The following is a 24,668-nucleotide window of genomic DNA, read 5'->3' on the forward strand; positions in this document are numbered from 1 at the left end:
ATTTCGATTGTAACACAAGTCTATAACGTCAAATTTGAAATGCCAGTCCAATGCTCCATTTACTGCTAGGGATTGTACTGTTGTGTGGATTGCAGACATACCTTTGACTTAGGAAGCGCAGTTCCTGATGCCAAACGTTAAGTAGGAGACACGAACCGTCGCGTATGCTAAGGTTGCTCCAGAAACGGTAAACGGTAAAAGGGTCTCACGCGCTTTCTTTACCACCGTCAACTGTCGTGGACGAGCGAGCGACGGTGTTTAAAACAGCGATGATAAGATCAATCGTGGGCAGCTTCCGAAGTGCGATGCCACTGTGTGAACAGCTCCCCACACACACACACTTCGCCCGCTTAAAAATGGCGTCTTGACTTTGATTTCGTTCGCACTTCCTCCGACGGAGAATCACTCCCCGCCACCGCCGCCGCCGCCGGACCCGACGAGCCTCTCCCCCCCTCCGACCGCCGCCATGTCCGTCGCCTACCTTCCTCCCCTGTCCCTCCTCTGCTTCCTCTCCCTCTTGTCCCTCGCCAAATCCGACCAGCTCCAGACCCTCCTCGACCTGTCCGGCGCTCTCCAATCCCCGAGCCCGGACGTGTTCTCCTCGTGGAAGCCGACCACGCCCGCATGCAACTTCACCGGCGTCGCCTGCGATGGCGGCGGCTCCGTCGTCGCCATAGACCTATCCGGCCTGCAGCTGACCGGCGTCCTCCCTCTGGACTCCCTCTGCACGTTGCCGTCGCTGGAGAGACTTGCGTTCGGCCGTAATTCGCTTCGTGGACCGATCTCCAAGGGCCTGAACAACTGCGTGAAGTTGCAGTACTTGGACCTCGGCAACAACTTCTTTACCGGCACGTTCCCGGAGATATCTGCCCTCTCTGAACTGCAATATCTTTACGTGAACGGAAGCAATCTCAACGGGACGTTCCTATGGAGCTCACTCAAGAACATGACCAATTTGCTCTATTTGAGCGTCGGTGACAACCCTTTCGACAGCACTCCGTTTCCTGGAGAAATTCTTGATCTTTACGAGTTGAAGTGGCTCTACATGGCGAATTGCAGCATCGAGGGTGAAATCCCGCCCGGCATAGGGAGGCTCAACAAACTCTTCAATTTGGAGCTCTCGGACAACAACATCACTGGCGAAATTCCGGCGGAGATTGGGAACTTGACCGACCTGTGGCAGCTCGAGTTGTACAACAACAGATTGACCGGGAAGCTTCCGGTCGGGCTGAGGAACTTGACGAAGCTCGAGAATTTCGACGCTTCCATGAATTTTCTGGAAGGCGATTTGTCTGAATTGAGGTTCTTGAGGAACTTGGTGACTCTGCAGCTGTTCATGAATGATTTTTCAGGTCAAGTCCCAGTTGAGTTTGGCGAGTTTGAGCGGCTTGTGAACTTGTCGCTCTATACGAATAGATTGAGTGGCCCCCTGCCCGAAAAGCTAGGCTCGTGGGCGGAGTTCGATTTCATCGACGTGTCCGAGAATTTCTTGACGGGGCCGATTCCGCCGGATATGTGCAAGCGGGGGACCATGAAGGAGCTCCTCGTGCTCCAGAACAGGCTGAGCGGGGAAATCCCCGTGACTTATGCGAATTGCCCGACACTGACTCGGTTCCGAGTTAGCAACAACTCGCTCTCCGGGGCCGTGCCTGGTGGCATCTGGGGCTTGCCAAATTTGAACATTATTGACATCGCCATGAATCAGCTCGAGGGTCCTATCACATCTGACATCAAAAATGCAAAGTCTCTGGGGCAGTTGTTCGTTTCCAAAAACCGCCTATCGGGAGAATTGCCAGAGGAAATCTCGAAGGCTGAATCTTTGGACGCAATTGATTTGAGCTACAATCAGTTCTTGGGGAAAATTCCGTCGAAAATCGGTGACCTGAAAAGGCTGAGCAGCCTTCACATGGAGAACAATATGTTCTCTGGCTCCATACCGGATTCGTTAGGCTCATGTGACAAGCTCAGCGACCTTGACATGGCTCACAATTCGCTTTCTGGCAAAATCCCGCCATCTCTCGGGTCTTTACAAGTACTCAACTCCCTCAATCTGTCGGAAAACCATCTCTCAGGTCAAATTCCATCGAGTCTATCCTCCTTGAAATTGAGCCTTCTCGATCTGTCGAACAACCGGTTAACTGGTCAGATTCCGCAGTCTCTGTCAATCGAAGCTTACAATGGCAGCTTCTCCGGCAACCTTGGCCTCTGCAGCTCCGATATCACCTCCTTCCAGCGATGCTCGAAGGAAGCCGGCATATCCAAGGGTATCCAAACCCTCATAACCTGCCTCGTTGTAGTCGCGGTTCTACTATCATTGTTCCTTGCTTGCTATGTCCGGTTGTACAGTAGGGAAAAGGATCAAGAACGGTCGCTAAAGGAAGAATCTTGGAATGTGAAGTCATTCCAAGTGCTGACCTTTACTGAGGATGAGATACTTGATGCCATCAAGGAGGAGAATCTTATAGGAAAAGGCGCTTCTGGGAACGTCTACAGAGTTTTGCTCGCCAGTGGCAGAGAACTCGCCGTCAAGCACATATGGAATACGGACTCCAACAGCAGAGGAGGGCGGAGGAAGAGCCGGACCACGAGCCCGATGCTCAGGAAGCGGAGCGAGAAGTCGCGGGAATTCGACGCCGAGGTGGAGACCTTGAGCTCAATCAGGCACGTAAATGTGGTGAAACTGTACTGTAGTATCACGAGCGAGGACTCGAGCTTGCTGGTCTATGAGTACATGCCGAACGGGAGCTTGTGGGACCGGCTTCACACTTGCCGGAAGACAGAGCTCGACTGGGAGACAAGGTATGAGATAGCCGTGGGGGCGGCCAGAGGATTGGAGTACCTGCATCACGGTTGCGAGAGGCCGGTGATTCACAGGGATGTGAAGTCCAGTAACATTTTGCTGGATGAATTCTTGAAGCCTAGGATTGCTGATTTTGGGCTTGCCAAGATTGTTCAGGCCAATAGTAGCAAGGATTCAACCCATGTTATTGCCGGAACACATGGTTACATTGCTCCTGGTAAGAAAATGTCTTTCTTTTTCATCTTTTTGGTTAATCTTGATCAAATCAAGAATGTGCAAAAATAAGAAATTTGAACTAGGAATGGCTAATTACTTTTAACTCTATAGAACTAGCGATGACTCGCATTTCAAATTTAATCTTTGCGACTGTTTTGAATGTTGCAGAATATGGTTACACGTACAAGGTGAATGAGAAGAGCGACGTCTACAGCTTCGGGGTGGTGCTAATGGAGCTAGTGACAGGAAAGAGGCCGATAGAACCGGAGTACGGAGAGAACAAGGATATAGTGAACTGGGTCTCGAGCAAGTTGAAGACGAGACAAGACGTGTTCGGCATCGTGGACTCGAGAATCCCTGAGCCCTACAAGGAAGAGGCCATCAACGTGTTGAGGATTGCCATCCTCTGCACAACGAACCTCCCGAACCTGAGGCCCACGATGAGGAGCGTGGTTCAGATGCTGGAGGACGCGGAGCCATGCAAGTTGGTCCGCGTCGTCGTCGACAAAGAAGGCAACGGGAAGGCGCAGGTCACCGACAGCAGGAAGATCAAGCCAGAGCCATGAGAGCCTTGGGTCAATTCTCATAGGAACATAATCGGAAAACCTTTGGGAATTTCAAACCCTGATTCAGTAGAAGTTGCAGTTGCAGTATAAGTTCTGGGATCACTTGTAACATAGCATAGTTCCAAGAGCAAGAGCTTCCCAATAAGTCTCTCCCCAGTTAGCGAGAGCTTGGAGTTCATATGCAAGTAGGTTTTTGAGTTGGTGCATGTTGAGAAAGGAAGCCCCCGGGCTCTCCCTCTTCCTTCTGTACAATATATTATTTCTGTAAGTCGTATGAAGGTAGTTGTTTTGGCAGAACAATGATCAGAAATGCTAGATGAAGAGTACCATGAAACCTTTTTTTGGAACATGTTGAAGGATTCGAGCATGATCTATTTCTCTGCATTAAACAAGTGGAATCTATTCTGATACCGGTCGACATATTAGGTCCTCGATGATTGAAGATGCAAATAATACTAAATTGATAGTCCAAGCTGATTTCTGAGATGCTTGGTCAAAGATGTCTGCTTCCTAACACAGTGGTTGCCTGTCTGGTACCAGAACGCAGACAATAAATTGATTCCCCCTCCCTCGTCCTGTTTCAGACATTGCTGTGGTGTCGATCCTAACAAGTTAACGACGCTCGTGTTTTTGCCATCTCAAATTTATGCGACCTCTTCTCGCTATTCTTTCACGACGCGTCTTGAACATAAAAGAATCCCATCTTGGAGTGAGTGAATGAATGAAGTTTAAAGAGTTAAAAATAGAACGCCTTTGTACATCTTATAACTACTTGCCTTCGTTCAAAATCTTAAAACGTTGCTTCTAAACATCTAATGTGAGATTAATGTTTAAGCTCATACCTGATACAAGCTCACAATGTTTAAGCCCAGAACCGAGTAAGGCTTTCTTATGGAAGGCCCACGGTATGGGAGCCCGACCCGGTATGGTCACCTCATTGAGCTTTCCACGGTAAAAATTGCATCGATAAATATTCTAACATTAACATAAAACACATTAATGATTTATGAAGATTTAAACATAATAAAATTCACATTAATGTACTCGTGTTATTATATTCTAATATTAACATAACATTATCGTTTCAAGAAACTTACAAGATAAAAATGGTTAACGTAATATTTGAATTATCGTGTTTAGTTTGAGCTTTACTCTGTCTCGGGCAGAAGTAATGTATCTATTTGCATTTTAGTAAGCGGACTTGTGTACCAATATAGAAAATCATGCTAATATCAAGGTAGGAAACTTCTTTGATTCGAAGGAGTTGCAATTAGAAAAGCAAGATAATAAAGAGAGACGGGAACAATGGGAACATGAGTAATAAATAGGTGATAAAATGAGTGGAAATTGTAAGAAAAGTATTTATTGTGAGGCAAATGATCGATCCCTTACTATTTAAAGACTAAAGTGCAATGTGTTAACGTTAAAGACAATGTTTAGAGAAAAGCTTGTTATTATATACATATATATATACATATATAACAATATGTTACTAGCAATAACTTTAGTGTATATGAGTGATAATCACGATCACTAGGTCATACTGCATAAAGTCTGCTTACCTTTTGCACAAATTAGTTGAGTGTAAGAAGTGCGCACAACCTCGTGAAATTGAATTAATGGTTAAGGTTTTGACATTTGTGTCATCGTGTGTGGATTGGGCGCATGATGCAGGTTCAATCTGCTTCACGATCAAGTGCAAACAATTTCAAGATTAGGTCATCCGCACGAGTTTAGGCTTGTGTGTTCCAGTTCAAATCCATATACACCTATCTAGGACTAGTCTTAGGAAAAACGTGGAATTTTTCCTAGCCACAATTTTGACTCAATATCTAGTAGGCAAAAATTTTCCATTTTAATTTTAGTTAGATTTTAGCAATTGTTAACTCTAATAGATTACTCAAATGGTAAGCGTGTCCATCCTTTTTGCTCAAGGCTTGCCGTTCGAATCATCATACTTGTTCATTCTCTTGGGGCCACTCTAGGAGTACAGACTTGTGCATCTCTAGTAATTACTAGGTGTGCATGGGCCAGAGAGAATGCCATACTCGATGAGAACTAGTCGAGTGCTTAAAAGTCTCAACCACCCAATTGATCGCAATTCCAATGTACATCTGCATCAAAATAATTGAAAGGGCTTATTAGGGTGCGTTTGTTTCACGGAAAACGCAACGTTTTTGAAAAATGTTTGTTGAGAAATCATTTTCCAAGAAAATAATTAATTTTCGTTTGTTTAGTGATATGTGATCGAATTTGTTTTTTTGTGTTTGGATCTCATTAAGAAAATGATTTCAAAATGCGTTTGTTTCGCTAACCCGCGCTTGTGGCCCGAGACCGGCGACCGGCGAAGGGAGAAAGAAGGAAAAAGAAAAAGAAAGAAAATATATAGAAAAGAAAGAAAGAAAATAAAATAAAAAATAAAATAAAATAGTAACAAATTCAATATAAGCAATTCAAGAAAGTATTTTCACATTTTTAGATTAGGGAATTCACTTTCCTAATTTTAAAGATGAATGTTTTTCTGGACCATAAAGTATTTTCGGGTCACTTATCATTTTCAACGGACCGAACGAGTGAAAATCCAGAAAACAGATTCCCGGCAAACACTTTCCCTCAAACAAACGTACTCTTAGGGTGCACATGACAACGATTTTATATCCGAGAACTGATTCTGCTCAAAAATGATTATTTTTTATTCCGTGCCCAAGAACAATTTTTAAGCATTTGAAGGCGTATGGTAACTGCCCAAAATTTATATTTTTAAAATAAAAAAAGAACAGAAATGCGTTTGGTAACTACGCAAAATTTCTTTTTATTAATAATATTTTTGAATTTTTTAATATTTCTTTCTTATTTTTTCCTTTTTTTTCTTTCTTTCCCTTCCTTTTCTTGGCCATGGCCGATTGCCGGCGCCGGCGACCAGCCACAGGCCAGCTCCGGCGAGGGCGCTGCGGCCCTCGCCGCTGACCTCGTCGGTCGTGACGGCGACGTCGAGCGTCGTCCAGCCAAGGCGAGGCCGACTTCGCCGTTGCGACCCATCTCCCTCGCCTGGGTTGCGACGGCGAGGTCAGCCTCACCATGGCTGGGCGAGACCTCCGGCCACCGCCGAGGGCCACGACGCCCTCGCCGGCCCTAGCCTGTGGGCAGTCGCCGGTGGCTGGCGGGCGACGGCAGGCCAAGAAGAAGAAGAGAAGAACAAACCAAGAAAGAGAAAGAAGAAAACTAATAAGAATCAGAAATGAAAAAATTGTTCTCGGAATCAAGAAGTTACTTTTTTTAACTTCTTGATTCCGTTCAAAAACTAATTCTTGAAACAATTTTTTGCAAAGTTGTGCCCTGGAACAAAAAATTAAACAAACGGATTTCTGTTTCCAAACTGATTCTGGGAACAAAAGAACAGAAATTTTCACTATTTGGCAATTTGCCAAACGGCCCTCAGTATACTTTCTATCCAGAGACACATACACACGTAGACACCAAATGTTGATAGTTGATACCGACTCGCTATTTTTCGGATGCGGGCTGGGCGAGCTTGACTTGAGCCTAATCCGGTCGAACTTAACCATATAGTCACCGTCCAAGCGTGCTAAAAAATGTCCGAGCCGTCGTGGCGCGGGACGGGAGCGGCTCGGTAGGCCCGTGATCAAGTCTACATCTCAGTCCATGTCAATTTCCCCCCAAGAAAAAACCAAATGCCAGCTGCCGGAGCCACAAGCCGAGCCGCGGCTTCGCTGGCCAATGACGTGGAGGTATCAACCGTCGCTCCGCTGGCACTATACCGATAGTATAACCACAACCCAAAACGACAACGAGGGTCAACCTAACTAACCCTGGTTAAAACCATCCGATCTTTTTAGCCTAGCTGCTCCCACTTCCCACTATATATATATATAACCTCCGCATTTCCCCTGGCATCTCCCGCATCGCATTCCGCCGGCGTCTTGATAAACGCCGCCGCCCTCCTCGTCCTCCCTCCTTCCTCCTCCTTCCGCCGCCGTGCTCGTCCCTTCTCCGGACCGTCGAAGATGAGGGAGTGCATCTCGATCCACATCGGCCAGGCCGGCATTCAGGTCGGCAACGCCTGCTGGGAGCTCTACTGTCTCGAGCACGGCATTCAGGTACACGCTTCCGCTTCTCGCCGCCGGATTCGAACTGAGCTCCGTGTATTCCTTCGAGGTTTCCGTGCCTTGCTTTGAATCCGTTGGTCGGTTAGTCAGATCCGTCCGTTCCCGGGGAATGCTGCTTGGTTTTGTGCTGGATCTATGTTGCGATCATGCTTTCCGCACCTCTGTTTGCCTGGATCTTGGGGTTTTGTGCGGTATTTGGATGATGTCGAGCTTAGACGTGTCGATTTTTGGCCATTTTCATGGTCAGCTAGATGTTGTGCTCTACGGCATTGTTGTTTAATGAGGAGTTGTATCCTGAGTGGGATTGGTTTTTTTCTGCGGATGATTGGATCTGGGCATTTCCATGCTTGCACCGCGGATTCAAGTCCATGAGAGATGTCATAATCATGCGGTAGATTCCTTCAGTTAGAGTAACTATAGCCGCTTGCTTGCTTGCTTGCATTCGGAAGCTAGGACCTGGTCCTTCTGGCGAGTTGAATTTCGACGTCTCAGTAATGGGGTTTCGCACTTTGATCAGTCGTTGGTGTATCGTGTTCTAGCAGAATTTCGACGAAATGAATAGGCCTTCGGGATCTATCTTTCATAGCACGCATGTACCTCAAAATTAAATTTTGCAATTGTTCTCGTTTTAGAAGATTTTATTTTTTCGAGGTCTTAAATTTTTTTTTTTATCGTTATAATTAGCTGTTAACATAATGTCTGTGGCTCCATAGCCTGATGGCCAGATGCCGGGTGACAAGACAGTAGGCGGAGGCGATGATGCTTTCAACACCTTCTTCAGTGAGACCGGTGCTGGTAAGCACGTCCCTCGTGCTGTGTTTGTGGATCTGGAGCCCACCGTCATCGATGAAGTGAGGACTGGCGCTTACCGCCAGCTCTTCCACCCTGAGCAGCTCATCAGTGGCAAAGAAGATGCCGCCAACAACTTCGCCCGTGGTCATTACACAAGTAATATATCCGTTAACTTAGAATCATCAGGCTCTCTGGGTTGTGGACTTGTTATAATGAGGCCCTGCATTTGCTTGTATAGTAATTAATGATCGCCGATTTTGCATTGTGCTTTGCCAGTTGGAAAGGAGATCGTGGATCTCTGCTTGGACAGAATCCGCAAGCTTGCAGACAACTGCACTGGTCTCCAGGGCTTCCTTGTCTTTAACTCTGTTGGAGGTGGCACTGGTTCTGGTCTCGGATCACTTCTCTTGGAGCGACTCTCCGTTGACTATGGCAAAAAATCAAAGCTCAGTTTCACTGTTTATCCCTCTCCTCAGGTTTCCACCTCTGTTGTGGAACCCTACAACAGCGTCCTTTCTACCCACTCCCTCCTCGAGCACACTGATGTTGCCGTGCTTCTTGACAATGAAGCCATCTATGACATCTGCCGAAGATCCCTCGATATTGAGCGTCCCACATACACTAACCTGAACCGCTTGGTCTCTCAGGTAAAAACTGATAGCAGCCGTTGAGGGAATTGGCATTGCTCTTGAGTTCTTGATATGGTTTGCACAAATCTAGAAGACTTGAGATATAGATCTTTAATGGTTGTCTTTATGATGCAGGTCATCTCATCCTTGACTGCCTCTCTGAGGTTTGATGGAGCCTTGAATGTGGATGTCACCGAGTTCCAGACCAACCTGGTCCCTTACCCCAGGATCCACTTTATGCTTTCTTCGTATGCTCCAGTTATCTCAGCTGAGAAAGCATATCACGAGCAGCTCTCAGTGGCTGAGATCACCAACAGTGCATTCGAGCCATCATCTATGATGGCCAAGTGTGATCCTCGCCATGGCAAGTACATGGCTTGCTGTCTCATGTACCGAGGAGATGTCGTTCCAAAGGATGTGAATGCAGCTGTGGCCACCATCAAGACCAAACGCACCATCCAATTTGTTGACTGGTGCCCAACCGGATTCAAGTGCGGTATTAACTACCAACCACCTACTGTTGTTCCAGGAGGTGACCTTGCCAAGGTGCAGAGGGCTGTCTGCATGATCTCCAACTCCACCAGTGTTGCCGAGGTGTTCTCTCGCATCGACCACAAATTTGACCTCATGTATGCCAAGCGTGCTTTTGTGCATTGGTATGTCGGTGAGGGTATGGAGGAGGGAGAGTTCTCTGAGGCTCGTGAGGACCTTGCTGCCCTGGAGAAGGACTATGAAGAAGTCGGTGCCGAGTCTGCTGAGGGCGACGAAGGTGATGAAGGAGATGAGTACTGATGTGGTTGTGAATTCACTGGCTTGTTTGCTTCAATATGTATCGGTTTTATGTTTGTCCTGTTAAAACTGAGTGCGCGTGTGTACTTTCGTGGCATGTAACTGATGGTTTTTCGTCGTGAATTGCTATCAAATCAGTATCTTAGTATTCCGCAGCTTACTTGTTCTTTCTGCATCCGTCCCATTCGGGTACTATTTTCACTTTTCAGATTTGAGTAGCTTTTGCAATAGTGGACATGGAGGGGCTACAACATAGGCTTAAAGGAGTAATGATTTTGCTGTTTACCCGTAGCTCTGCCACGTGTGAGACAAAGACATTGTCAAAACTGATCGTGGGCCACAAAGTCCCCTTGGGTGTTCTAGACTTGAAAATAATACCTTATCAAAATATTTCGTGTGTTACCTATCTATAATGAACGGAAACGCGTGAAAATACACATAAATTTGAAGATCCATTCAGACGGAATACTAGCTGTATTCTGGAAACCTAAGCCAATAAACCAAACGGAGTGTCGCTAAAAAATAATGGGAACCAAATTTCATTCATTCAAAGAGAATGTCAAACACTATTTACTCGGAGCTTCATCTGCAGTAATTTTGCACCTACTAAAACATACGGAGCAAGACCACAAATAACTTTGTTATTCAAGAAAGTTCTTATCCGGGAAGGTGTAATTCTAGTATCGTCCCAGCTTTTGGACTAGACGGTTCTCAATTTCCATTCTCTTTTTCATCAAGACTGTATACTTTGAAACTAGTTCTGGACTGCCAGCAGAAACAGCGAGCCTGCAATTGAGAGATGTCTTCTCCAATTTGTCCATATACATGCCCGATATCGGCACGAAACTGCCCTTCTTGTTACACAGCCAGCCGTGCGCCGCTCGGAGTGCAGCTCCCAGTGAAGCCGAATCTGTTTAAGTTCGAGATGAAAACAGGGTAAGGCCTCTATGTCATTAAATTCTAGGGTCTGGAAATACAGAGAGCATTCTCAAGGATTCTGTTAATTGTGATGAGTCCTCCCTGACAAACACAACTTTAGTTTCCTTTCGAATTAGATCCCAAGAACCATAGAGATGGGCATGATTCAAAGTTCTTACCAGGTCTCTGTACAGTATAAACATCACAGCCAAAGATGGAGGCTATAGAGCTAAGGATCCTTTGGTTTGCTGATGCTCCCCCTGTGGCAATTATACGATTTGGTGGAGCTGGCATCCCAAATCTTTCTGCATGAGCTCGCATTGAGAGAAGCTGGCCCTCAATTAATGCTCGAACCTGAAAATAAACGTGAACGTTTCAAGATTAAAGAGCATGCAAGATGTAAACAAATCTCAAAACTCGTGAGTTCTGACCTCAGCGGGAGAATCAAATTCGTGCACTTCACGTTCTGTCAGGCCCTCCAAAGTGTCACCAGTGAAATTGTCAAGAATGTACCGATGGAAACCAACTGCATGTATGGAAATAGATTACTTAAGCTTATTCAAGTTTTACAAATGTGCGTACGAAATAACAGAGTGAACCGTTAAATATCATTGATTGCGGGTCATTTTGAATGCAAATATGAATCTGATGTCTGGCCAAAAGATTAGGCCCACGACCTGCTCAGGGCCAAAACCATCTAAAATAAAAAGTCTTGGGTAGCAATAGAAACTGTCAAACGACAGAGTATCTAACTTCGAACATATTCACTTGAGTAAAATACTTCTTGTCAACATCCTGCAGAAACTTTAAGCAAAATTATCAGGGTAATTAGGTGAAAACTTGTAAGGAAGACAACCGCACCTTAAATAACTACCTATTGGTGGCATCATACTAATGCAGCAAAAGAAACTCTAATATTCTGTTGCAAGAGATTGGACAGGAACCACAAAACTCACCAGGGAGAGGAGGAAGTATCTCATGATCCATGTAGTAGAAACCGATTTTTCCACCTGTCAACAATATCAAAATATGAAAGCCTAATTCACAATAACTAAATTTAGGAGATAATTTTTCAAAGTTGCACGACATCTACAAACCATTTAGAGGTGGCGTTCGCTCCAGAAATTTATTGAAAGCATCCCAAGACTTCTCCGCGTATCTGTTCCTGATATCTACAATTAAAATTAAAGATCTCTTTCATGTCGCAGAAATCCAAACATCGTGCTAACAAAAGCAAGAGAAAATTGTTGGAGAAGAGTATTACCTTCACGAGTTAGAGAGCCATTCTTGTAGACTAACATTACCATGTAGCTTTCTTGGTCCACAGGATTAGGGAAGACGTGCCCTTCGAGCCTTGGTTGAGGATCAGAACTGATCCCGAAAACCTGAATGAGCACAAGAATGTTTAACAGAGTAGTGGTAGGAATTGAGCTCAATAAAATAAATGGAAACAAAGATGTGGGTAAGTGCTTAATAAAAAATTGAAGACGTCAGTTAAGACACCATTTGGAAAGAGCATCTATCAGCCATCAACTATATCCTAAAGAGAACTCTGCAGTAACAAGTTCACTATCGAATCTGATCCCTGGACGCGCGCCTATACCCTGAGGATGAGCTCCTAAACCAAATCATCTCCTCATGTGCCATGGCTAATCAGACCAGCATTGAGGGTAGTTAGGCAGAAAGTTATGGCATTATGAAGCAGACCGTTCGGATTAAACAACAGATTTACCTAAATCGGGGCCTCAAATGTAAATTTTAAACCAAGCCTCAGTGTGTATTTACCACTCTAAAGTTACTTTCAAATCATTAAACATGAAAAGGCGATTGGCTAGCAAACAACCTCTCTGACAAGCGGGAAAAAAAAACCCCTCAAACTTAAGTCCACAATTTAACAGCTATATCATGTCATCTACTGCCAAACCGCCAACAATTTCCAGTCAACCGCTTTAATTATGTAACTGTCACTATAAAATGAGACTCAAATCTGGAGTGTTACATAATCCTCCAAGACTACACTCTGCAGTTTTCTTCTAAACGATCCATGCTATGGAGTGTGCAAATAGTAGGTTACACAATATTGTAATGCAAAGCACACTAACAGCTCTCTCTCTCTCTCTCTCCCTCGCGTGATTTTCTCTATAGTAAAGGAGAGAATTTGCCTGGATAGATGAGGGACTTGACGCATCTGTGTCAAAAGAGTTTGAGGAACCAAATCACCTACAACAATTTCCGCAACTGATTCCCAATCAGGTTTTGTAAGCTGACAAGCAAGAAGTTTACTATGGCAACTCGGTTAGCAGCTTTGCGCACAGATATTAACTGCTTACACATTTCTAATAAGAAAAATTCTAGCTAAAGGGTTCTCTTCAATGCTAAGTAAATGACGGGATGGTGGACCTTGGGTACACTACAGACAGATCAATCAGTGAAGCTACAGACAATTGCCTAAAACAGCGAAGGAAACAGTTTGATCAGTTGCCAAATTTTATAGTTAGAAAAAGTATTAGTGTGTTTCTTGCTTTTCCTGACACAGGTATCTACCTATGTTGGTTCGAGTGGAAGTGTGAAAAAATGCATAAATGTAGCAGACTTTTAGTTTCAACTCACAGTGTCACTGGTGCCAAGACTAATTGCCAAATCCCCTGGCTTGTTGAGTGTCAAACCTGCATTGAGCATATTGCACTAATAAGAGTGGGCAGTACATAGAGAAAAAGCCTATAGGATTATAGAAATTTTTACCCACAGATTATTTGCAGTAGAACTAACTTTGCCATCTGCAGAAGAGCTAACCTCTACTAATTCTAGTCATAAAGGGGAAAAAAAACAAATCATGCTTCGATTCCATCTCCCTTCATGCCTGAACTTAGGGCCTAATACCGCCTCATCTATCTTCACCTAACTTTCAAAAACATTGGTGCAACATTCGCCTTTTTTTATCTATCTATAACAATTGACGTCCAAAAAGTAGTTCATGACGCAAATGATCATTACGGGGACGACATTTTTCACCTGCTAAGCTGTTAGGATTGTCTCCTGACCACTGAATTACCAAGCAATTTTTGTGGAAGTTGAACCTGGGAACAAAGCCGCTTGGTATCAGGTTCAATAACTCGCAAGTAGAAAAAAACATAAGATTCCAGTAATCTGGTATCATTTACTTGCAAGCTAGTAAAATGATGAGCTTGACAAGGTTCCTGACTTCATAATTAATTTTTAGTTTCAGCTATATAGTGTAGGATTCTTTTTGGATATAATCGGAGAAGTTTGGAATGTCCAGAAAAGTGAAACTTATACAAACCTCTGCACAAAGTAAGGAGCAATATGACCCGCAACAGCATAAGCAGGTGCTAGCTTTCCCAGTTTATCCTCCAAACCGGGCGCTGTGGCCTAAATTGAGTATTGAAGCATTGTTATAAAAGAATCCAGAGAGTGGTAGTTTTTCCCCCTTTTCTTGAGATATAAGTTAAAGAAATAGTCTACCTCCAAGGCCACTTTGGACCAGGCCCTTTGCTTAATATCCATCAAGTTCATCCCAGCACCATCTGTCTCATCTATACTAGCATACGCCCCCATAAGAAGACATGCCATGAAGGAGCTCACAAGAGATATCCTCTCTGTATCCCGATATACTTCGGGTTGAGTCTGGAAAATCTTCTTTATCTGAGGCCCGGTGTATCTCTCATGTGCGCATGATCCAGTAATTCGAGCCAGCTCCAAAGCCCCTCCAACAGCTTTCTCTATCTCTCTACATTGTGCAGTCGTGCTGCTATCCATCCAAATCGGCGATTCCTTGACCGAAAAGGCATCCCCAAATTGATCCACCAATTGCTTGGTCGCATCCAACGATGAGAGAATCGCGGAACTGCCACTCTTCCAATACACGCTCCCGTGCTGCTGGCCACTACCGGAGACGGCAGCTATTTTCTCGAAATCAAGACCAGATTTTGCGAGCTTCTGGAGCATGAGATCGAGAGCTTCCACCCACATAATGGTGGGCGAAACGATCCTGCCGTTAACCGAGGGATCTCTGAAGACCCCATCTTTGGTTTTGTAGTGGGGCAACTCAGAGTCAAAGTGCACTAGCTCAGTAGCAACAATGTTCAGATGTGAATCCAGCACAGTCGCCTTCAAGGACCTAAGCAGAAAAAGTTACGAACTTTTTAGCACCGAGTCACAATTCACACCCTCATTTGAAAGACGGACCTTCGGGCCAAGCGAATTCATCACAATACACCCGAATTAGCAGCTAAACCACCCAATTCAGCGAACCCACATCGTAGCATTGCAATCGCGCCGGGTAAACAAGAGAAAAAGGCTTGGTTTCGCCGATCAACACCGAGGGGACAACCGAAAAAAACACAGAGAACAGGGACTTACTGAGTAGAGCTATCGAACCCGAGGAAGAGAGCGTCGTGAGGGAGATCGTAGTCCGCCATTGCCAAGACAAACAGTACAAATTGACGGCTGCACTTCTTCTTCTGCTACAGAGAGAGAAAGAGAATGGTGGGTTGCTCTCGCTCTGGCTCGAGGCTGGCGATTCTTTTTTCGAGTCCCGAACGAAACATGAAGAAGATGGTCACTGGAAACATCACCCTCGTATGTATAGGAATCATGGGAAAGTCGTGAATTTGTGGATAAGGACGACCAGATTTGGTTTGAACCGAAGTTGGATTGCAGAAGATTACATCGGAGCTTCAAAAAATTTAGCCGAGAGTTCAGAGGATATCATCGGTTGGAGGACGATCGACATCATGACAAGTTGTCGTGACAACCTCGTAAAATCTTATTTTGTATAGGCTCCGATACTTTGGAAGAAAGGCTGTAATTTTCAAGGAAACGTTTTGCGTTATCCCGTAAATTATCTAATTAAGTATCTCGACCTTTTAATCCACGCCGTAGTGACGTGGATAAGATTTTTTTCCGATGTTGAGACATCGGCGTCCACTTTAACTAGCTATTATCCGCATCACGCTCCGTCGATTGTTTATATTTGTGAATTTATTCACACGCACCCACGTGGCTATCCGCTTTTTTCATTTATAACACATTGTCGGGCCGTTTGACAGCCACGTCGGTCATATCCTGTTGGATTTGGCGCCGCCGGAGGGAGTTTATTAGAGATACGTGAAGATGGAAGGGTTTTGAATAACGAAAAGGGCGTAAAAGTATAGAGACGAAAAGTACAAGAAGAAAATTTTCGTCAATTATCGAATTTGGCATCATTTTTAAAAAATTCTATCACAAGAAAGCGCATTACATTGTCATTTCATTTCACTATTTCGCATGTAACAAGTGGCAATGACCCAAAAGGGAGAATCAGCTGTGTTCGGACCTAAAAATTTGCGAAATTAAGATAAGACGGCCCGCCTAATTTTATGGGCTTCGCTTTTTCAATTCTGGGCCTTGAGGGCCCGGAAGATTCGGCCCACGAGCCCATCGCTGACCTCAGCCTATACGTCATCCCGTCAGTGCCCTCCTGGCATGGAAAACCAAAAGCGGAAAGACAAAAGGAAACGCATGGAGGGAAGTCAAAGATGGAAGAAGTTTGGGGGTGAGGGATTGGCCTTTTGATTCGCAAAAGGCAACTTTGGGTTGAGCTCTCTCTTTGGCATCATCCAATCGTTAATAGCGCAGGGAAAACGTCATGCACTTGGTATGGAAAAAAGTTGAGGTCCTAATGGAATTACTCCGTTTATCTATCTTCGGTGTTAAGTAACTGTTCATCACACATCTTCTAAGATAATAACAACGTATTCTAAGGTAGCATCTCGAAAGGGCGTGACTTTTCTTACCTCTTTAAAGACGGCTTGATTAATCAGACGTTTTTTGAGATAAGGACCTTGATCATGTCTCTAAACCCCAAGAGCACGTTTCCAGCATCTGTATTACCCCCTCCCTCCTGTCGCCATCCGCGCGCCTCCTTTTCACCTCTTATCTCGTCCGCAACGTTAGGAGAAAAAAAAAAAAGCAGTTATTGCCGAGCACGCATTAGTTACGATACGATCGACAGCGGATCATCACAAAAAGGATACCGGAAAAGGGGGGGCACGAGTCCTCTTGCGTGTTTATGGCCCGTCTTTTTAACTGGCTTCCAGACGTCGCCGAACAGCCATGCACGACGTCCATCCGACATATCACGAGTTACCCACTCACCGTAAAAGCATCGAGATATTGTATCATTATTCGAAGATAACTTCTACTCCTTAGCTAGGGTGGGCGGACAAGCGAAAGAAAAACCCCCGCATTTGGAACCGCATCCTCTGCACACAAACGTCTGAATCCGATCCCCTCTTAAGTCGGCTGGAAACTCCACCTCATCTCCCCAGCCTAATCCTTTTCCTCAAGTGGGGAAGGGGGATGGCGTTAAGGAATGAATCTCATGCCATCCCGCCCCCATCCCCCCCACTTTCTCAAATCTTCTCAACGGTAGGCAGATCCCTTCGGAAGGGGAATACTCACACCTTTCCTCCTCCAAACCCATGCTTCCTCTAACTTCTTCCATCCGGCCTTTGCCCCCCCTCCTGAGAAAAAGTCAAAAGGTGGACTTTCTTTTTTTTTTTCTCTTTTCTTCCTTCCTTCCCTCTACCTCTCTCTCTTCTTCTTTCTCACTATTGCTTGGGGCCTAAGAAACACAAAAGCGGCTGGCCGCTCAGGACTTCTTATTTAGCGTTAGTTTAAGCACCGGCGTCATCAACACGGACGACCCAATTTACAAAACGAAGAATAATTTAATCCGAAGATTTGGAAGAATGGAAAAAAAAAATTAAAATAATAAATAAAATCAAATGGCCAAAAGTATATTCAGGCAAATTGACCCCCACCGCTCACCATAAGAGGGAGAGCCTCGCTGAAAGCTCCACAAGCCGACACTCGAAAATATCTTTATTCCGATAAAATACCGAGAACGCCCCCGCCCCACCGCCAAAGGCGACCGCCATACGCGCTGCGGCCACCCGGGGCCAGTTCCGTAAATCCGCCCCCCCACCGTCCGTCTGCCACCTATAAATTTGACCGCTCCCCAGTTCCTTCGTTTCCGTCTTCTTCTCGATCCTGCCAGGAGTGACCGTTCGTTCGCTTTCGCTTCCTTCGATCGGTGTCGATTCCGGCGACCGATGGCCTCCAACGCTATCAAGATTCGGAACGGCTCGAGCCGCGATCTGGCGGGACCCTCCCGGCCCCGGGCCGCGGCCGGAGTCGCGCGGAGCTCGCCGCCGCCGCCCCCGCCCCCACCGAGACCCCCGAGGTCCGGGGCGGCGATCGGCCCGGGTCGGCGGCGCGGCTGCTGGTCGAGAACCGCCACAACTTCGCGCGGAGCGGCCCGCCGTCGCGGCTCATGTACTACCGCGGCGGGTCGTGGCTGGACTTCCCGGGCCGGGTGGTGGGCTCGCTCAGGCCGGGCTTCGAGGAGCGCATGCCCGTGGTGGACGCGTGCGTCGACGGGGCGAGGTATCTGTTCGATTTCTTGCGGATGCTGCAGATCGATTTGGAGACCGGGAACAGCCGGTCGATCGCGTGGATTGACGAGAGCGGGAAGTGCTTCTTCCCGAGTAATTTCGTCGGCGAACGATTCGAAGACGACTCCGCCGTCGTCGACGGGTCAGGCGGGAATCCCGCGAAGAGAAAGAGGGAGAAGATCGAGGTGGGCGGAGGGAAGAAGGAGGAGCAAGAGGTGAGTTCGTCGGATAAGAGAGAAGACGTGTTGAAGAGACCGTGTCTAGCTGTAAACAATCTAGGGAGACCTAGTCCTAGGTGGCCGAATGTGAGGTTGTTGAGCGAGGGAGATAAAGCCTACTCTCAGATAAAAAATTTCTTCTTGTCCGGCTTGAAGAATGTGGATCCCGGTGCCACCATAACCGCGATTCACCAGTGCACGAGGACGACAACTTTCGAGCGCGCAAGATACGAGGTTTTTACGAAGCAGGTAGACATCACAAGAGCTGCGAGAGGTGCGTCTAATACTGTATATGCCTGGCATGGGACGTCTGCGAAGGGTCTGTCAATCATATTGGCGCATGGATTTGGAGTTCCTATTGAGGCTCCTAAGCGTGAGAGTTATGGAGTTGGTGTGCATTTCTCTCCTGTGGGGTTGCCCCAATTGTGGTAATGATTCCCTATTTGTTTTTCGGCTTTATGTTTTGAATCTATGCAGTAATGGTAGCTCGGTCTTTGCTGATGATAGCTTTCTTGTTGATTTGTCCGAAGTGCTATGCATTCGGAGGCAGATGATAATGGCGAAAAGCATGTGGTGCTGTGCCGAGTTATATTGGGCAGTGTTGAGAAAGTGGATCTTGGGTCTGATCAGTCTCACCCTTCTAGTGTTGATTTTGACACTGGTGCGGATGATCCTAACAATCCTACACAGCACGTGGTGTGGTTCAGCAATGTGAATACTCATGTTCTTCCTGAGTGCGTTGTCAGCTTCAAGGCCTCTAACAATGTTAAGGGTAAGTATAGTTTTCCTTTTCAGTCCGACTTTTATGCTAAACTCTGTTCGTTCCTGAGATCATTATGGTGTTCTAACTTGTCGGATGAGAGGTATTTCAGGCGTGAAGAATTCAATTTGTGAATTAATTTCGAAGATGAAGAGTGCCCTCCCTCCTGCCAAACTTCGGGAAGTGGAGAACTTGTATAGTGTTTTTAGGGTAAGTAACTTAAGCTTCACGTGCAAGAGTTCTGGAACCTGTATAAGCAATTGATTAGCTGGCCAATAATAGGCGGCTTTGGCCTTTATTAGCTTATTTAGAGATTTTTTTTTTATTTATGTTATTACAGGCAGGAAAGTTGGTCAAAGATAGTTTTGTGAAACAGTTCCGATCGATAACCGGTGATGACGCGCTGCTTTCTGCAATTCGGGAGATTCGTGGATCCGGATAATGATCGTTGAGATTCTTTTATTTTGGAAGCATTCGTTGTGATTTGCTCAATTGATAGAATCATAGGAGTACAGGATCATACATAATACTCAGTCAAAGGAGGGTTCAAAAGAAAGGGTTTTAACTGTGCAAGCAAGAGACCTTTTCAATTGGTTTTTTTTTTACTCATTTTCTTACCGCCTTATCAATAAGTGTGGAAAAGATTTCAGATGAAGAAATGTTAGCATTTGTCGGTGAATATGATGTCTTGAAGTATGTGAAGCCAAGGACACCCATCTTTGAATGGCTTTGAATGACTTTCTCAAAAAAGTCATAAATGTTATTTTGATCTATCAAATTGTCATATTCCTAATTCGCTTCTCAAGCTGAATTTTTGTTTAATTTGGTGGTTTATTGGAGTTCTCTTTTGGAAAAGATTTGGTCCCTTGTGTATCCAATCACTTTGTCAATGCGGATGTTGATGAAAGTTGGTAGTGCTTCTTGTTTTTCGAAGGAAGGCTATTAAATCGGATTATTATGAGGTTAACTGTTGATTTAAGAAAATGCTTACGCTTTCACCATTGGATGAGTGACACGTGTGTAAGAGACAGTTTTGTAACCGAATTGTTCCACATGTCAAGCATTTGACGGTGAATGTGAATTACGTTTTACATCGGCAGCAACCCTCATAAAAATCCTGATAAGTATTGCACTTTATTGTGTGTTCAAATTAATGGAAGATCAGTACATGACATTTTTGTGTTTTAACTATTGAAGTGCCCAAATTTGTTAATTTGGGATTCACTAAATCTCTCTGGTTTACAAAATTAACGGAAATTGCATAGGAGTTGACAATAAGTAGAACTGTATTGAATGGGAAACTCTGTCGAGGATTGAATTTGGGACTCGACAAGTTTAGTGACCGATACGACAATGTTACCTATAAAAGATGGTGGGTTTGGGACTCCGCTGCTGCTGATGTGCTTTTCATGGACTGTTCATCCTTCTCACTTCTTAAATGTCAGGAACCGTATGCCAGAGATAATTGGTGTATGGTACAGAGATTGTATTAAATCCTTAGGTTGTTGAGGAAAAGAATTGTAATTTCCCTCTTTCCGTAGCAAGTTTCAGCTTGTGGAGGAAAATGAGGTTTAGTGGACTAGATTGTTGTTATCGTTTTCACTGTTGAAATCATAAGTGCGCTAGTCTGTGATGATTAATAAGCCGAGAACAGAGAGAAAGGTAGAGGAAGAACTGTGTAATGACCAGGACCTGAGAAAACGTTCGTTTGATGGATTCAAGGAATACACTTCTTTCTGTTGATTCAATTGAAGGAGATTGAAAGTTATGTGCTAAATGCTTCGTTACTTAAAACTTGCCGAGCATTTAGTTCTGTGAAATGACTTCCTGTCTTCTTGTTTATGTTGGGTAGTGAATGACGTGAGCCGTTGTGATTGAATTTTTCTGCCTCTGTATATTTCTATCTTATTTGGAAAATGTATTTAATGATCAATTAGTTGGAGAATTGGTTTGGAGAATTGCTTATGGTGTTTCTCATGGCAGCTGGCCATGTTGCTTTACTTAGTCACTTTGATTGTCATTCATTTCTGGACAGGGTGTAAGATATTCGTCTTTTATGGCTAGATATGGTTGATGATTGAAAATATTCCAGGTTCGCGGAACTGGTTCAAATTTGAATTCTTATGCCCTCAATGCCTCCCGAGGGACTTTGGGAACATCTCCTCTCGTGCTTGTTTGTTAAGCCTAGTATGTTGAGTAAGATGTTTCGATACCGTGTTCGATCACTTCCTTTTGGATGGACAATTGGAATTTACTGATCTGCTAGAATTTCTGATAACTTCCTGTGGCTTATGGGGATCCTGCCCCTTGTTTTGGTAAGTATTTTTATTTGAGACATAATGTGGGATGTACATCACTGTGAGGATGTAGTTAATTTAGGTGTAACTCTCTTGTGATCAGGTGCCTGTTGTTATCGACATTTTGAGTTCCTCTGAAGTAATACGAACATCCTAACAGATGTTCGATGGTTGTTATTGACAGTTATAGCCTAGAAGCTTATTGGGATCCTCAGAATCAGGCAGAAAGGTAGTGAGATTCCCTTACAATTGGTGTTTCTGCATTTTGAGATCCTAGAATCCTGTTTTTCGATTCGGTGTATCATGACAGTCATGAGCATATTGCATAGTATTTTTATATAAACTGGAACCATTGCCTGCTTTCTCTTCAGACAGATAAAAAGAGATTGGTTCCACATTCCGGGAAACGAGTGCTGAGAAGCATTATATGGCGAGGTAAAGAATGCAAAGCAGTGGGAATTTCTGCATGTGTGCTGGCTTTCTTGCGACTTAGTCTTAGCTCCAAGACGAGGAAATGGTAGTTCTCCTGCATAGTTGATATTTGACACTAGCTATAATCTTTTATTCCATTTGATTGTCTTACAGCTGCAGATAGCTGGATCTGTTCAATGGTGCATGCTTGTGGTGATTAATGAGGCATTGTGTTTGATGTCGTCTAGTTGTGTCAATCTGTAAGCAGGGATGGTTCTTTAGATGTTTTCAACTATGAGCTTGACATAATTTTATTGGCCATGTGAAATCTTAGATGATTAGGAATTTCCTTAAGGTGTTTTGATTATAAAGATGCAATCTTAAGGACTCCTGTTTGTATGTTTCTGTCGCAAGAAAGAATTTTCATTTTCTAGATTTGCCCATTCTGGTGGCTGTGGGATAGAAAATTCGCATTGGAAGATAACTAATGAATGTTCTAAATCATCTTTTGTGATCTTTTTGATATCAAGAGCAAGTATAATTACAGCATATTTAGTTGCTTGGATTATGTTGTGGCTGCTACGAAACCCATCATGCAGATTTGCAGGAAAGTAAGGAGCTCAAATATTGTGAATTTGTGATTTTGAATCATTTCTCATGGATAGTGAAGGTCACTTGCAGGGGACTGTAAAACAGTTCCTGGCGCTGCTTCTACTTGGTACTTCCGCAGAAACTTTCACCTGCATTTCTCTTCTTGTTGGAAGGTAGTAGGTACATGTTGAATGACTTACATTGAAATTATCTGATAGAATTGTTATAGAATTTGTGTTTCGTACGAATATATAGTCCAATCAAGAAATTCATTGATGCTAGTCTGCTCTCTTTCTGAAGAGATTTGGAATACATCAAGAAATTTGAAATCCAAGCAGAATCAATCTTTGCATCCACAGCATATTCCACCGGAGATATTTCAATCCGAGGAGGCCATCCGGTTTCAAGAATGGTTGAACTCTAACCTGATGGAAGAATGGGAAGACCAGAATGTTGCGCTGATACACCTAATTCATCTTCTAATTTGCAGCCACAGTGTTTCTGCTTAACGCATTTAGTGTTGTGGTACATACACGGTGTTTTATCTTGCAATGTGTTTCGGACCATCTATGGAAACCTAAAGTCCATGATCACTAAAAACATTCGCGCTACGACTAGTTACTTTCGCATGTACAGTGCTTGTTTTGAACAAATCCTGCAGTAAGGAGGGAAGGCCACCTATGTGCTATTGATAGTGCTCGGCATGATAACACTCTTGACTAGAGTGTCATGGCGGTCTAGTCTAGTTCTCTTATCATGTTAATACTATTAAAAATTCTTAACTATGAGCTCGTAATGGTCATTTGGATTAGAGCAATCACTTTATTTAGAACCTCGTGGGAAAAGTCTTGAATTATTTTACCATAACGTGTCGTGTTCCATCATTTATGCACGCATATATATTTTTTGTGAGCCTTTATTTGTAAATTCTAACTATCGATTGACTAGATAGGATTCCGAGCTTCATATGACTTAACACGATCTGCGGTTCAGGTTTCATTTCAATAAGAATTATTCGACAAAACTTGTGATTAGTTTGATGTGTCTCTGATTATTTCTTTGCATATCCTCGTAGTTAAGACAAAAACAGGCAGACGAGCGTTACCACAAGATAAGTTACGTGACATGCTGCTGGTGTTTTTCTCGAGTTAGATGGCACCGTGACCTCCTCGTAAATCTTCAACATTTGATTGGGAGATTTCTCTTGGGGGGCCAATTGATGGGCACAGTTAGTTCTAGGACACTATATATGAAAGAATAATCAACCCATTCGCTCGCGCCTTTTCCATCTACTTACCCTGTAGGGGAGGATTTCCCTAAATGATCACAAGTACAATTCATGGTTTCCGCTTCCAATTTACTCTTTTTTATATTGTGTATTGACCTATCATTGTGAAGATTGGATTTGCATGAGGAGAAACAAATACAATAAAGCTAGGAAGTAAAAGGTTGATACGAGTAGAATAGGATATGGAATGTTCGTGAATTCCATTCCTTCCAAATTCATTGATAATACGAGTATGTTCGACTTGATTGATCGACAAGGGCCTCTACCTGAACTGTCCTGTCCACGATAAGACGTATGCTGGACCTCCTTTGGAATGTGCAGCACGTACCACAGACGAGGTTAAACTCAAGTTGATATGTGTATGGAGATGCCTGAAGGAGCTTCTGCCCCGTTAAGCAGCTGAATTTGTAGCCAAAGATTCTGGCTTTAAAATAAACAACTTGATGCGTGCAATAAGGGCCTGACAAGGAAAGAGTCGGTGACAGATAAGAGGAGCAGAGAGAGAGAGAGAGAGAGAGGGAGAGAGACAGAGCGACAGAGGTTGAATTATAACTTGAAAATAATAAGGCATGGGGGGCAGATGAGTGCCCACTTATCTGGTCATTGCATAAGGCCTTCTAGTGGATATTATTCATCTCCTTGTCACAACATCGTTGTTCTTTTCATGTGATGCTCGCTACGACGCCAAAGATGCATTCATTTGGTTTCGAGGTCCATTCCCCATCCCTGTTGTCCCTTCGAGTTTGATTCCAAGCCAAAACAGCTTAAACTCATAATTTTTTCTCCTTTCTTTCCTTTTTCTGGCCTCC

General features: G+C 44.3%; 4 protein-coding genes across 5 annotated transcripts; 3 read left to right on the plus strand and 1 right to left on the minus strand.

The window, feature by feature from the left end:
• Positions 1 to 327: 327 nt before the first annotated feature.
• On the plus strand, positions 328 to 3,929 carry LOC115675793 (receptor-like protein kinase 7). Its single transcript, XM_030598557.2, has 2 exons — positions 328 to 3,017; positions 3,185 to 3,929. The coding sequence occupies exons 1-2, from the start codon at positions 467 to 469 to the stop codon at positions 3,580 to 3,582; spliced, it is 2,949 nt and encodes a 982-aa protein (XP_030454417.1). The 5' UTR covers positions 328 to 466; the 3' UTR covers positions 3,583 to 3,929.
• A 3,547-nt stretch (positions 3,930 to 7,476) lies between these two features.
• On the plus strand, positions 7,477 to 10,079 carry LOC115675861 (tubulin alpha-2 chain-like). Of its 2 annotated transcripts, XM_030598643.2 has the most exons (5): positions 7,477 to 7,700; positions 8,423 to 8,657; positions 8,778 to 9,148; positions 9,266 to 9,726; positions 9,812 to 10,079. In XM_030598643.2, the coding sequence occupies exons 1-5, from the start codon at positions 7,608 to 7,610 to the stop codon at positions 9,984 to 9,986; spliced, it is 1,335 nt and encodes a 444-aa protein (XP_030454503.1). In that variant the 5' UTR covers positions 7,477 to 7,607; the 3' UTR covers positions 9,987 to 10,079. The 2 variants fall into 2 exon arrangements, with proteins under 2 accessions (XP_030454503.1, XP_030454502.1); XM_030598642.2 differs by having other exon boundaries at positions 7,478 to 7,700; positions 9,266 to 10,079.
• Positions 10,080 to 10,352: 273 nt separating this feature from the next.
• Positions 10,353 to 15,620, minus strand: LOC115675859 (xylulose kinase 2). Its single transcript, XM_030598641.2, has 11 exons — positions 15,218 to 15,620; positions 14,321 to 14,975; positions 14,139 to 14,227; positions 13,850 to 13,914; positions 13,448 to 13,503; positions 12,102 to 12,222; positions 11,935 to 12,009; positions 11,794 to 11,847; positions 11,269 to 11,363; positions 11,017 to 11,191; positions 10,353 to 10,829 (listed from the first exon to the last, which is right to left on the minus strand). The coding sequence occupies exons 1-11, from the start codon at positions 15,274 to 15,276 to the stop codon at positions 10,597 to 10,599; spliced, it is 1,677 nt and encodes a 558-aa protein (XP_030454501.1). The 5' UTR covers positions 15,277 to 15,620; the 3' UTR covers positions 10,353 to 10,596.
• Positions 15,621 to 18,019: 2,399 nt separating this feature from the next.
• LOC115675701 (probable inactive poly [ADP-ribose] polymerase SRO3) lies at positions 18,020 to 20,065 on the plus strand. Its single transcript, XM_030598451.2, has 4 exons — positions 18,020 to 18,940; positions 19,043 to 19,284; positions 19,385 to 19,482; positions 19,613 to 20,065. The coding sequence occupies exons 1-4, from the start codon at positions 18,174 to 18,176 to the stop codon at positions 19,712 to 19,714; spliced, it is 1,209 nt and encodes a 402-aa protein (XP_030454311.2). The 5' UTR covers positions 18,020 to 18,173; the 3' UTR covers positions 19,715 to 20,065.
• Positions 20,066 to 24,668: the final 4,603 nt, after the last annotated feature.

The sequence above is a fragment of the Syzygium oleosum genome, unplaced genomic scaffold, assembly GCF_021117445.2.
Source record: "Syzygium oleosum isolate NSW1041296 unplaced genomic scaffold, Sole_v2.1 Sole_v2.13, whole genome shotgun sequence".
NCBI lineage: Eukaryota > Viridiplantae > Streptophyta > Magnoliopsida > Myrtales > Myrtaceae > Syzygium > Syzygium oleosum.

Bases quoted from the DNA above. Each gene is read 5' to 3' on its own strand.
- LOC115675793 (XM_030598557.2), top strand. From the start codon at position 467: ATGTCCGTCGCCTACCTTCCTCCCCTGTCCCTCCTCTGCTTCCTCTCC. The intron at 3,018-3,184 runs GTAAGAAAATGT...TGAATGTTGCAG, and splicing joins ACATGGTTACATTGCTCCTG to AATATGGTTACACGTACAAG.
- LOC115675861 (XM_030598642.2), top strand. From the start codon at position 7,608: ATGAGGGAGTGCATCTCGATCCACATCGGCCAGGCCGGCATTCAGGTC. The intron at 8,658-8,777 runs GTAATATATCCG...GTGCTTTGCCAG, and splicing joins CGCCCGTGGTCATTACACAA to TTGGAAAGGAGATCGTGGAT. The intron at 9,149-9,265 runs GTAAAAACTGAT...TTTATGATGCAG, and splicing joins TGAACCGCTTGGTCTCTCAG to GTCATCTCATCCTTGACTGC.
- LOC115675859 (XM_030598641.2), bottom strand. From the start codon at position 15,276: ATGGCGGACTACGATCTCCCTCACGACGCTCTCTTCCTCGGGTTCGAT. The intron at 13,504-13,849 runs GTGAAAAATGTC...TGCTCAATGCAG, and splicing joins CAATCCTAACAGCTTAGCAG to GTTTGACACTCAACAAGCCA. The intron at 12,010-12,101 runs GTAATACTCTTC...TTTTAATTGTAG, and splicing joins TGGCTCTCTAACTCGTGAAG to ATATCAGGAACAGATACGCG.
- LOC115675701 (XM_030598451.2), top strand. From the start codon at position 18,174: ATGTACTACCGCGGCGGGTCGTGGCTGGACTTCCCGGGCCGGGTGGTG. The intron at 19,285-19,384 runs GTAAGTATAGTT...GAGGTATTTCAG, and splicing joins GGCCTCTAACAATGTTAAGG to GCGTGAAGAATTCAATTTGT. The intron at 19,483-19,612 runs GTAAGTAACTTA...ATGTTATTACAG, and splicing joins ACTTGTATAGTGTTTTTAGG to GCAGGAAAGTTGGTCAAAGA.